Here is a 12,626-nt window from a genome sequence, read left to right as displayed (position 1 = left end):
TCAGAAAGGTACTTGTATAGACTCAACCCCTGAGGCAATGTGGCATTCCAGGAACATGGCACTGCTCTGGTATGACTAAGGATGTGAAGTATCGGGTAATTCACTAAGGGTGTGTCTAAACTACACCCCTCTGTCAGCAGAGGGATGTAAATTAGATACCTCGAAAGTGCAAATGAGGCTGGGATTTAAATATCCCGTGCTTCATTTGCATAATGGCGGACACCATTTTTCCCCCTGAAATGGGGCTTTGAAAAAACCCAGCAGTTTAGATGGGGCATTTTCGACAGAAATGTCCCATTTCTAAAGATCCCTGTACTCCTCAAAAAGCCCCGTTTTGAAAAATCCCAGCTTTATTTGCTTTTAAATCCCAGCTTTATTTGCACTTTCCATGTATCTAATTTACATCCCTCTGCTGACAGAGGGGTGTAGCTTAGACACACCCTAATCGAATAGTCAATACATTTTTGCATTGATTAGTCAATAAGGCGCCTCCACCTTTGAAGTGTGGCAACAACAGTAGGGCACTTTCACCTTTGAAGTGTAAGTGCCGAGTTGACCCTGGGATCCATCTAATAGAGGCAGCCGGAGGAGGAGGGGGGGAAAAGGGAGGAGCAACTAGTCGACTATCCAATAAGCATTTGCTTATCGACTAGTCCTTCACATCCCTACAATTCCCAAAAGTGGAATAAAACCATTTATGTACTAGCCAAGTATGTACTAGCTAGCAGAGCTCAATTTCTCTTAAGAGAAATAGGGTGATGAGCATCATCAGTGTCTGGTGCAGAGTCCACTGAAACCATCAGCTAGATTTTCTGGTCTAAATCCAGAAGGACAATCGCCTGGGTCAGCATACATCTATATTGGTTCGCTACAAGGTAGTGATGACTGTGAGAGGATACTTGGAAAGGCACATTCCCCATTAACTTCTGAACCACGTGGCAAAGTCTTTACTCTTAATTTACTTTTCAGATTTAAACCCTCATCCTAGCGCTTCCCAGGTTCGTTCACTCATGTTTCTTTTACAGAACTTTCTAAAGCTCTTCTTAATTCAGTGAAGAATTCGAGAGCACATGCACATGAAGTTAGAGGTTACTGAAGTGGATTTCAACTAAGTTGGAAACAGTCTAGCAGAGTGACAGAAACATAATGTCAAGTCCCAAAGCTTTGTGTATATAATTCTGCATAAGAGGCTCAAAGTTGTGATAAGGCTTTATGGTCACGCATCTATTACTGACACAGGCTTTCTGGGTAATTTCCCTGTAAGCTGCATGGCCACATGGCAGCCTATTTAGCACCATACAGGCACTCAGGGAACTGCCCTAGCCCTCCCCAGTACCTCTCCCCTCGCCTGGACTTACTGGGGCCGGGGTGGCTATCCTGCCACCCCAACCCCAGTGCTGCAGAGCAGATGGGGCAGGTAAGGTCCTCTCCCCACCTTAGCCCCAGAGCATCCCTAGCCCCACCCCAGAGCCCACTCCTCAACCTGCTGTCCCAGCTCTTGTCCCAGCCTCTGTCCCAGCATTGGACTTCCCCCCTCCCAATTCTAGCAGCTTGTCTACAGGGAGTTTTAAAAAGCCTCAAAAGAGCTCATTGCTTTTGAGAGCTCCCCAGTACCACAGTATTGCAATGCCAAGATACTATTTAATCTATACATCTCAAAGTGATTAAAGCAGATGAAAAAGGCATTATCACCATTTTACAGGTGTGCAGACAGAGGCACAGAGGTGAAGACATTTTCCCAGGGTCACCCTCCAGGCCAGAAACAGAACCCAAATCTTCAGTTCCTGAGTTGCATCCTCTAGGCTAGTGTCACCAACCCGTAGATCGGGATCTACTGGTAGATCTTGGGACGTTTGACAGGTGATCCTGATGGTTTGGCTGGGAGGCTATCAAGTGCCGGCACTTCATCTGCCCCTCTCAGTATTGCCGTGCTGCTTCTGCCCTCTACTTTGGAGGTTCCCCTCACCCCTGGGAGCCTCCTGCTTGCTGTGCAGGGCATGGGAAGAAGAGGAAAGGCAGGGTGCTGATGTCAGGATGCCCCTCCACCTTATACCCCATCTCCATAGAGCAGAGAGTTTGCTGGCTGCTTTAGGGAGTGGTGCAGGGCCAGGGTAGGGGTGAGCCTGCCTTAGCCCCCTGCACCACTACCCAGAAGCCACCTGTGGTAATTGGTGCCCAGCTGGAGCCCACATTCCAAACCCCAGGCCCAGTCCTGAATCCCTCCTGCACCCCAAGCCTCTGGCCCCAGCCTGATAAAAGTGAGCAAGGATGGGGGAGGGAGGGTGAAGTGAGCAGGGGTGGGCCCTTGGAGAAGGGAAAGGACAAGCATGTTTGGGTTCGAGGTAGATCCTCGATTGCACTTAAATTCAAAAAGTGATCTCATGCATAAAAAGGTTGGGGACCACAGCTCTAGGCCATGCTGCTTTCATACAAATTGGTATCAGTTATCAGGGAGGGGAAAAGCCTATTGCTCCTTTAGAAAACCCCACCAAGTGTTACAAGTCAGAATATGAAGCACCAAGCCATGCTCTAAGAGAACTGTGTGCTCACTATCCCATCAGCAAACACTGCACTGACACCATGACGACAGGCACCTTGGACACTTCTAGATTTAGAAATGCATGTAATTTGTACTAGGCTCACAGACATTTAGAGGAAAGCTTCTCTCTTCCCTGGGGAGTGCTTTTTCCTTACTCTTTTTGCTGTGAATAATTGTGACGTGAGCATACATTTTTCACTCACTCCTACGACGGTATATTTCAAAGTTGTGTTCCACAATCACCACAAAGCTCATTTGTAAAGGCAGCTTGGTATTGTACCCAAAGTAATATTTATAACTTTTCAGCTGGTGTTCCCATGAGTCTTTCAACTTTAAATTACCTTGTATTTATTTTTAAAATAGTTACCTATTTCACCATTTTCCATTGCTCTTATATCTGGCCGTAATCGGCAATCAGTTTTAGGAACAACACTCTCCATTTCTTTATCCAATTCATTCAAAGCCATAGCAAAGCTAGTGAAATTGTACATCTGAAAGAGACAAACAAAAATTGAAGGATCACTATGAAAATTTTGGCTAAGAGTCTTTACATATAAAAAGAGGTTTTCAAAAAAAGAACACTGACTGATCTGTAGTAACATGCAATCATAGCCGCTTTCTAATCACTTAATTATTAAAATAGTAGTTTTAAGATGCTAGCAAGGTGAAAGTGTTCCTGGTATATGTGGATGTTCCTTTATACTCATCTAATTTGAATGAGATCTGACTAGCCAAATACATAGTTTCTCCCTCCCTCCTTCCTTCCCTCCATTTGTCCTTATTCTTCATCCTGCAGGGACTCTTACGGCCTCTGCTAAAGCAACCTTCCCTTTTCTCTGTATGCACCTACCCAACCAGCCACTCTATTCTCTTTTCTGCTTCCAAATCTCTCTAGCCACACATCTACTCCTCTGTCCTGCTCAGCCGCCTGACTTATGGGTTCTTGTTCCATGGTTGGTCTTTTGACAACTGTGCTCCTCTATGGACCCTCTCTGGTGAGCTCTCATATGAACTGCCTGTCATGCACTAACCGTGCTTCCTAAATGGATGGCAGCACTTAAGTAGCAGCAGAGTGGGACTGAATTCTCTAGGCCACTACGAATTAGGGAATTGCTCTACTTGATCATAATCAAGGATTCTGTGGTGAAGTTATGCTAAACTAGAAAGAAGCCAAGCATGCACACTTGCCCGTCCATCCACAATGTAAGATCTATATATGCAGTTCCACATTACATAGCTCATTAGAGCATGTGTCTTCATGCGAAAGTTCAAGGTCATTGCAGCAAAAATTAATTGTGGTGCATCACGAGCAAGGCAAGTCAGTGGCTAAGATGTTCCTTGTACATTTTACAGTTTAACAAACTGTCAAACCACCAAGTGTTCAGAGCCCTGGCTAACCTGGACAGAATCTGGAGGCCTTGGTGCTATCCTCCAGAGTAAAATACTTCCAGGTATAACATGCACACTCTCAGAATCTGGCAAAGGCATCTCATCTGGTTCTTCCGAATTGCCCACCTATAAGCAACATAAGAAAAAAGTTTGAGTCACGGCCATTTAAATAATTTTAAGCAAGCTACAGGACAGTCCTACAGAAGTGCTAGTGAAAGGAGACGAAGGCATGAGCTTGCAGGGAGTACTCAACTCTTCAAGAGGAGTGTTTCACAACCAGGGGTTCTAAGATGGGCTTAAGGGGGTTGCAAGTGCAGGGCTGGTGCAAGCAAAGCAGCTGCCCAGAGCCCCACACTACAGCAGACCCTGCGAAGCTAAGTCACACACTTCAGCCTGGGTTGCAGAGCTTGGAATTCAGCCACTCTGCCCAAGGCTCCAGCTTCAGATGAGACTAAAATGAAACACAGTCTCAATATCACCCTGAAATGTAAATACAAAGTATTTATATTCCAATCCATTCATTTTATAATTATATGGTAGAAATGAGAAAGTAGGCAATTTTGTATTTTTCTCTCTGATTTTGTGAACACATAGCTTAAGTGAAGTGCAATTCTCGGTACACAAGACAAATCAGACTCCTGAGAGGAGTACAGTAGTCTTGAAAGGCTGAAAACTACTGGAACAACATCCCCATCACTATTCTGTACATTAAGGATATTAGCTTTCCAGTCTGTTAAATCATCCCTCTAGCTTCACTCCATTTAGGCTACAAGGACCCCTAAATCCAATAGTAGCCGGACTTCACCTAAGTGAAACTTCTGAGGACTGCACCAGCACACACAAGAAAGTCGACTGTAGCTGCCCTCATCTTTAAATGCAGGAGGAACATTCCGGAGCATGGAATACTCCTGCTTGATCAGAGAGATCTCTCCAGTTCTAGGAGTTACAGCAGGTCACCCTGGTATAATGGTGTGACAGCCTTCATATAACAGAGGCACACTATTCATTTCATTCAGTCTGTCAGTGTGCTAATGGGATATCCATCACTGCACACAGAGACTGGTCTAGTGTCTCAACATCTTGGACACAGATATCAAGTTTTTCCACAGTGAGATTTATCCCTAAACAAATCAAAGGCTTTATGTGAAGGTGCAGGATAATTTGCCTATGAGACCAGGGTCTCTTGTAGCACATCCAAATAGGCCCCTAAAAGACAAGGAAAGTGAACTTACATGATAGCATGACAGGAAGCCCCTAACTTACAAGTGGGTTGTGTTCCAAAAGTTATTTTGTAAGTCAACTGTTTGGAACTTGAAATGCACTTTCCCATAGAAATGATGTCTTAAATGGTGGTTAGTAATGTAGAAATACTGTAGCTGAAATACTGTATATTTGCAATGGAAAGTAGTAGAAAATACTTCTGTTGTAATACTAGCAATTAAACCTGCCTAAACTATTTTAATCAATTGTGTTTGTTTTAATTAAAGGAAAGTGAAGTAGTAAGGTGGAGATTCTGAAGGGGACTTCTGGACATACCCTGGTCAAAAAAAGAGAAGGGGTACCTGGGGCTATTAGAATTTGGGGGGGGGCATGTAGGCATTGGAGAAGGAACAAGATAGGGGTTCAGAGTGCAGGAGGAGGCTATGGTTAAGGCAAGTGGTGCAGGAGCGGAGGACTCCGATTGGGTGTGAGGATGAGGTGTTTGAGATACAGAATGGAGCTCAGGGCGGGAGGTAGGAATAGGAGGGAGTTGGTGAGGGAGAGCAGGGCATTTACCTGGAACAGCTCCCCTATTGTAGCCTAAACCTGGGGGGGGGAGGGGAGGAAGAGTACAGGAGGTGGCTGGTGGCTCTGCTCTCACCCACAGGCACCAACCTTCTGAAGCCCCCATTGTCCCTGATTCTGGGCCAATGGGAGATGCAGGGGCTGAGTCTGCAGGTGAGGGAAGTGGGGGAACTTCCTGGTGCTTGCAGCTCTGTTTTTGGGGGAGGGCAACAACAGAGCATGGAGCTGCATGCCCTCTGTGCCAAGCAGTGCTGAATACAAGCGTTTCAGGGGCTGCAGCCGAGGTCCCTGGTCTAAGTGAATCCCATAAAAAGATCTGCACTTTTGGTGGCTCATTTTTGTGGGCTCCCTCCCTTATCCCAGGGCTGCAGCCCCTAAAGCAATCCAGGTCTTTCTCCCAGGAGTGTGCCCCTCATGGGCACTCTCTTGCCCAATGAATATTCAATTTCTAGAAAGTGGAACATCTTCAACAGGAGAGACAGAATCCCACATCAGAACAGCCCATCAACTGGCAATCTAAGCACTCTCCTCTTGTGTGAAAGATTAGGGTTTAAATCCGTCCCTAACCAGTGGTCCATCAAATATAACAAGGTTCACCACCAATCTGCTTAGTCCTATCTTGTGTCACTTAGGATTGTCCCAAGAATGCTTACTGGATTGGGCCCTGCATGGGAGATTGGGAGAAACCCAGGTTGACAACCCTGCCAGGTTTTAGACACGAGTTAGGTGATTGAACTGGAGGTACCCTGAAATAGCTACCTTCCCCTCCTCCCCCATATTTACACAAGCCACCCATTATCTCAAAATATTTTTTGAAATAATGGGTGCGCTATTTCAGCATCCCAGTAACCCTCATTCCACGAGGATTAAGGAATGTCTCAAAATAGCACATTATTTTGAGACTTCACTTATTTTGAAATTTGGTGTGTCTGCAAAGTGCCATTTCGAAATAGATCTAGCAAATTGCACAAATTGCGTATCTTATTTTGAGTTTAGGGGGCTGTGTAGTTTGAGTTTAGTGTGCATCTAGGCAATTTTGACACCTAGAGTTATGCTACATCTAAGTGGGGGCAGGCTCTCTGCAGGACCCAAGTCTCTAACCTGAAGAGCTTTCAGAGAACACCCCAATTGCTAGCAACTTCGTCATTCTGTTTGTCAAACATCACCACACACCTTCCAGGCTGCTCTTTGGGAGGTCTTTTTTTTTTTTTTTTTTAAATACAAGAAACATCCCTGTACTTTTTTCCGAGTCCTGACAGTTCTAAGATATGGTCAGAAAAACATGTTTTCGCTAGATTGTTAAATTAGAACTGCTTATAAGACTGACGGGGGAAAAAACATTCTTCAGCAGATTTTGCATTTTAAGTTTGTGACAACTCCCAAGATCAGACAGACTAGATATGGATGTCAAAAATCTTGTCTAGTCAGAGAAATGGAAGGGGGGGGGGGGAGAAGAAACCACACTAAAAAGCTAGCCAGAGAGAACAGAATAAAATTCTGAAAAGCAGATCCAGTTAAGACTACATGGATGAAAAGGCAAAATAGGCAAGTATATTTTATCAAGTAGAAGCCAATGAGAAGTCAAAAGTAATCTGAAGCTTGAGCTATGTACACAAAAGCATTTCATTCAAATGAAGCTTTGGTATTTTCAAGGTAAACAAACTAGTAGGTTGATGATAACAAGTGTGTAGGGTATATTTTTCTTTTGTCCTACTCCCAAAAGCTCAGAAGTGCAGCGTCAAAGAGAGGGTGGTAATCCCCAGAGCTTTAGCGCTCTCCTGATAACAAGCACAAGATCTCTCATGTACAACAATAATGTAAATCTACACAGGCATACTTGCCTTTAGAGAGGTTAGAATGTAACAGGGCACCAGAGTAACAAGCATCATGATCTCCAGTGGCATGGAAAGGTGAACACCTACTTTTAAGGTTCTTAGATATTTGTTTAAAATGTTCTCTACTCCTTTAAAACGAATGGTGGCAAGTATGTGTAATTACTGTAAGAATGTTCACTGACATTGGTTTAAGAGTGTTTTTCTACTGAAAGCATCATTAAAGATTAACGTATGGGGTTACGGAAACATGAAGTGTAAGATTTCCTATGAGGGTGCAGACTAAAAATCCCTGCAAAACTATTATTCCTGCAAGTTATGAAACCCTTTGAAACATACCTTTATCTACCTTGTTTATAGGTCTGAAAAGCATCAGGTTGTAATTTCCATTATAGATCAGACCCATCAGTGCCGTAACTAGGTACTTTTGTGCCCCGGGCAAAATATTATGTGCCTGCCTCTCCTTTGAGGAGCACGTGTCATGCTCTTTACTTTTGCAGATTATTTTTTTACTTATTGCATCTTTACGCCCCAATTATGATGCCCCCAGGGTGAGCACCCTGCTTATCCCACCTTTATTATGGCCCTGAGACCCATAGTCCCACTAGTCCAGTCTAGTGAAATAATCTGACAGGATGCAGTGTGAGGAAATCCACTCTCATGAAACTTTCATGAGAATTCATAATTAGATATCATCTTAAATGCTGAAGCACAAAGATTTTAACCCTTCCAAAACTGTTTGGATAACAATAGCCAGTATAATTATAATTAATGCACATAACACTCATAATTAATGCAGATAATACATGTCCAAACCCTTTGACTCTAAGTTCTTACTAAGAAAAAAAATCTAAAGGAAAAGGCATAAAACAGTAGCAAAACCAAAAAAGGCACCCTAGACTGCTCCCCCAGTGTCCCATTCTGCTTTTGACATACCATCTCTTTTACTTATCTAGTACCTGTCTAAGGTTTTTCTTCTCTTCTGTATTTTTCTTGTCATTTTTTTTTAAAGCATCAAATGTAGCTGCATCAACACTGTACAAACACTCGGTCCATTTCCCATATAGTGCACAAAGTTCTTTTTGCTATTAAAAAAAAAAGAAGACTGATTTTAGGTAGAGCTTAAACAAGTTTTGAAGTTAAAGTCAGAAAACCATGAAATCTAATAAGATGAAAAGGGATCTCAGAACAGATTTAAGACTGAATGCCAATCTTACTATACAGGCAGTCCCCGAGTTACACGGATCCGACTTATGTCGGATCCGCAGTTACGAACGGGGTTTGCTCCGCATCTCCCTGGTCTGCTGGAGACCAGCAGACCAGGGAGACGGGGAGCAAAGCCGCGGAGCACGCAGGCAGCGGACAGCCTAGACATGCCACGGCTGTCCCGCTGCCGGCGTCCTCAGAGGCTTTGCTCCCCGTCTCCCTGGTCTGCTGGTGTCCAGCAGACCAGGGAAGACGCAGAGCAAAGCCGCGGAGGACCCAGGCGGCAGGACCGCAGTGTGTCTCGGTCCACCGCCCGCGTCTCCCTGGTCTGCTGGGGGGAGGGGGCGCAGCTAGTACGCCCCCCCCCCCCCCCCGGGAGACCAGGCTTTTCTCCGGACGCCTGTGGTAGAGCAGCTGGGGTGCTTCCGGTTGGTCCCGCAGCGCCTCTCTGGGTGCTACTGGACCAACCCGGCAGCACCTCAGCTGCTCTGCCCCAGGCGTCCTGATTTAGCCGCTGCTGGTCAGTTTCAGCAGCGGCTGAATCAGGACGCCTGGGGTAGAGCAGCTGGGGTGCTGCTGGGTTGGTCCAGTAGCGCTGAGGAGTGGTGCTACTGGAGCAACCCAGCAGCACCCCAGCTGCTCTGCCCCAGGTGTCCCCAAGTCAGCCGCTGCTGAAACTGACCAGCGCTGACTACAGGAAGCCCGAGGCAGAATTGCTCTGCCCCGGGCTTCCTGGAATCAACCGCTGATCAGTTTCAGCAGCAGCTGACTTGGGGACGCCTGGGGTTCTTAAGTTGAATCTGTATGGAACTGGCATCCAGATTCAGCCTGTTGAAACTGATCAGAGGCTGATTCCAGGAAGCCCGGGGCAGAGCAACTCTGCCTCGGGCTTCCTGTAGTCAGCCGCTGGTCAGTTTCAGCAGCGGCTGAATCTGGACGCCAGTTCTGACTTACATACAGATTCAACTTAAGAACAAACCTACAGTCCCTATCTTGTACGTAACCCAGGGACTGCCTGTACAGGTTGGGCTTCCCTGATCCAGCAACCTCAGGACCTGACTGGTCCCAGATGAGGGATTTTTCCAGACCAGGGGAAATCATTTCAGGCACCCTGCTGCCACCTCACCTCTCTGCAGCCCAGCTGAGCCATGCACCGGCTCCCAGCGTCCGCACCTCCACTGGACTCTCTGATCCTAGCTACATACAGAACAATTTTTTCTAGGATATGGACTATGACAGGCCTGAAGGTTCTTCCTAACAGGAACAGTGAAGAAGCCAGCTGGCTGCACATCAGGATATTTTCGTTATACCTTAGGTCCTAATCACTGACAAGTGTATTCAGACCAAAAGCACAAACTACTTTAAGGGGCCAAGGAGGCATAATATGCACTTTACAGCAGGTGTTTGGTCCGGGTCTCTCTCTGCTGTGCTCAGGTGGTGGAAAGGGAGCGGTACTGACCTGCAAGTTTCCCACTGGGTGCAAGGGGAAAGGGAGCATTCCCAATATTCCAGAGCCAGCAAAAATAGCTTCCATGCCTCCTTCATAACAGATGGCAAGCCAGAGGTTAGGAAGTGTGTATGGCAACAGCATTCTAACTATCCCCAGAGGGCAGAAGGTCTCTAGGGAACCACAAGAAGCCAGTTTAAGTAGAACAGTGTTCAGACAGCTCTAACCTGAGTCAAGGCTGGGAAAGAGACTCATTGAATCAATTGGTTGCTCATCCTCAGCTTTTTTCACTGTCTCCCAGATTCCTGGATGACTGTTAAGCATCCTTCACAGAGCCAACTGAGCTTTTATTCTTCTGTCCCAAGGGTCCCACAAGTGTGGCAGGCAATACAGCAACCAGAGCAGCTCTCCTCACTTTCCTGCAATACCCATGGGCAGGCAGTGAAGGGAGCTTTGTTGCAGTTGCTCAAAATGCTCACACCCAGGTCATCTCAGGCTATGGGGAGGCACCTCCTCCACCACTTTCTCCCCACAGGAGGCAGTGAAGCCTATTCAATGCGTAATACAAGTCAACACAGGAGGCAGCTCCGTTTTCAATTCATTATCAAGTCTGTTACCACAGTCACCCTGAAGTATAATAATTTAGAGCTCTGATTTTCACAAGAGGTCTCTCAGTCACAACATGGACACCCCGGTGAGAGGGGCTATGCGTGACAAATAGTTTCATGATTGGAAGACCATGCAATCCAATTTAAAGATAGGAGTGTAAAATGAGAACCAAGTGAGGCAACAATGACAAACATTTACAAGGCTAGAGTCCTGTGAGCAGCTTGAGCTTTCAAGCTATTTAAAGCAACATGAAACATAAAAAGCAATCACTGTCCCAGTGGTCTTCTACATAGTAGCGTAAGCACTATGATCATTCAAACTGCAAACACATTTATATGAACAGATAATGCTAGCTATGTATGTGTGACTAGAAGTATCATGCCTTGATATAGCTACCTAAGTTATATATACTGATTAGTTCCAGACAAAATTTAAGGGTTCCTTATTTCTGCATTATGAACAAGAAGCCTGATATTTGACACTGGCCAAAATAAGCCACACAAACCTGCATTTCCCCATTTACCATCTTTAATAAAAATCTTTCAGCCATTTACAGATAATTCTCTTTTGGAAGCTTTACCACAGGCAATGAAAATCAGGCAGGCTAGAATAAGGAAGGAGAAAATTGTTAAAAGTGAAAACAGGCAATAAGCAAGTAATATTTCAATCTTTAAGAAAACGAACAGCATCAATTTTTAAATCTTTAAAGAGGTTACTATCTTTGTTACTAATTCCACTTAGAGCCTCCTAAAACTCACTTTTCATGATTTAATCCTCCAACACAGTTTTTGTAGAATTTTTTTCAGGATCCTCCAACACAAGTTAAATCAGCTTCGCTTTATCGAGCTTCTCTTTCAGGTCCTTAGCAATGCAATGTATGAAGTTCTAATACAGTTAGAAACAGATTCTCATATCTGTTTATACTGAATTTAACTAATCAGTCTGAACCTTTATAATTTTGGGACATTACGCAGAACCCCTTAACAGTGCTATTGCTACAGTGATGCAGTAATTTTATGTTACTGATGTCATTATCAATACCAGGTTAAACTGCCCTTCGATTGTATTCCGAAGGCAAGTCCGGCTAGGATACTAGATCCAGCAAGAAAAAAAAAAGTGTTTTAACAATGTTAACTAACCTTGTGCCAAAGTCACTGCAGGAAACATTCCAAGTCGACTTGTTCTGACAACGGAGCTTCAATGACAAACTAAGCTCCAGTCAAAATCCAGAGGGTAGGAGGACTTAGGAAGCTATTCAGTTTTCAGGCTTCCATAGTTTGGGGAATTCTCTTTAAACACTTCATCCCAATGTCAACACGGAGCACAATAACCCCAGCAGCTCAGAGGGTGAACGCCACGGCAAACAGCTGACAGGTTTGTAGTTGCAAAAAAGACGCTATGATCAAGGCAACCGAGTAGCTAAAGCCAGAGGGCAAAGCTTGCTCTCCTCCCTCTCCCTCCCTGCCGGTATCCTGCCTTACAGGGAACCTTGCCCTCAGTCTAAGACGCGTAACCGCACAGCCCTTGTCTGAGTCCCGTGCAAAGGTTCGGAGCTTTCAGCTCGGGCAAGGAGCTCAGCTGATCAGCGAGAAAGGGGAGGGGGGCGGAGCACTTGCTCTCTCGGAGGAGTTGCAGAAACAGCAGCAGCCGCTGCCTGCTATAAATGGAGAAGCTGGCTCCAGCTTCTACTCCCGGGCTGGGCAAAAGATGATCTGTGGGCCGGATCCAGCCGCGAGAGCCTCGGCCAGCTCCCTGCCTGCCCCACACCCGCCCGCCTCTCAGGAAAGCTGGGTGCAGGGCCACACGTGTGTTTCTGAAC

The 12,626-nt window shown here is 45.5% G+C and overlaps 1 protein-coding gene across 5 annotated transcripts in view; it reads right to left on the bottom strand.

Annotated features, from left to right (window-relative positions):
- LOC102449577 (oxysterol-binding protein-related protein 1-like) overlaps window positions 1–12,398 on the bottom strand; it is a 40,817-nt gene extending 28,419 nt beyond the window's left edge. For 4 of the 5 annotated variants that reach the window (XM_075920857.1, XM_075920856.1, XM_075920859.1 and 1 more), the window contains exons 1-5: window positions 11,947–12,398; window positions 10,211–10,371; window positions 8,505–8,630; window positions 3,938–4,054; window positions 2,907–3,030 (exon numbers count right to left, since the gene is read on the bottom strand). In XM_075920857.1, the coding sequence (XP_075776972.1) occupies window positions 2,907–3,030; window positions 3,938–4,054; window positions 8,505–8,630; window positions 10,211–10,371; window positions 11,947–11,974 (556 nt within the window). In that variant the 5' untranslated portion in view covers window positions 11,975–12,398. Of the gene's footprint in view, window positions 1–2,906; window positions 3,031–3,937; window positions 4,055–8,504; window positions 8,631–10,210; window positions 10,372–11,312; window positions 11,412–11,946 lie in introns of all 5 variants that reach the window. The other variant, XM_075920860.1, reaches the window with a different exon arrangement.
- Between the last annotated feature and the right edge of the window lie 228 nt (window positions 12,399–12,626).

Source organism: Pelodiscus sinensis, chromosome 2, assembly GCF_049634645.1.
Source record: "Pelodiscus sinensis isolate JC-2024 chromosome 2, ASM4963464v1, whole genome shotgun sequence".
Classification (NCBI taxonomy): Eukaryota; Metazoa; Chordata; order Testudines; family Trionychidae; genus Pelodiscus; species Pelodiscus sinensis.
The sequence above is the reverse complement of the archived record's forward strand: the minus strand, read 5'-3'. Positions and strand labels throughout refer to the sequence as shown.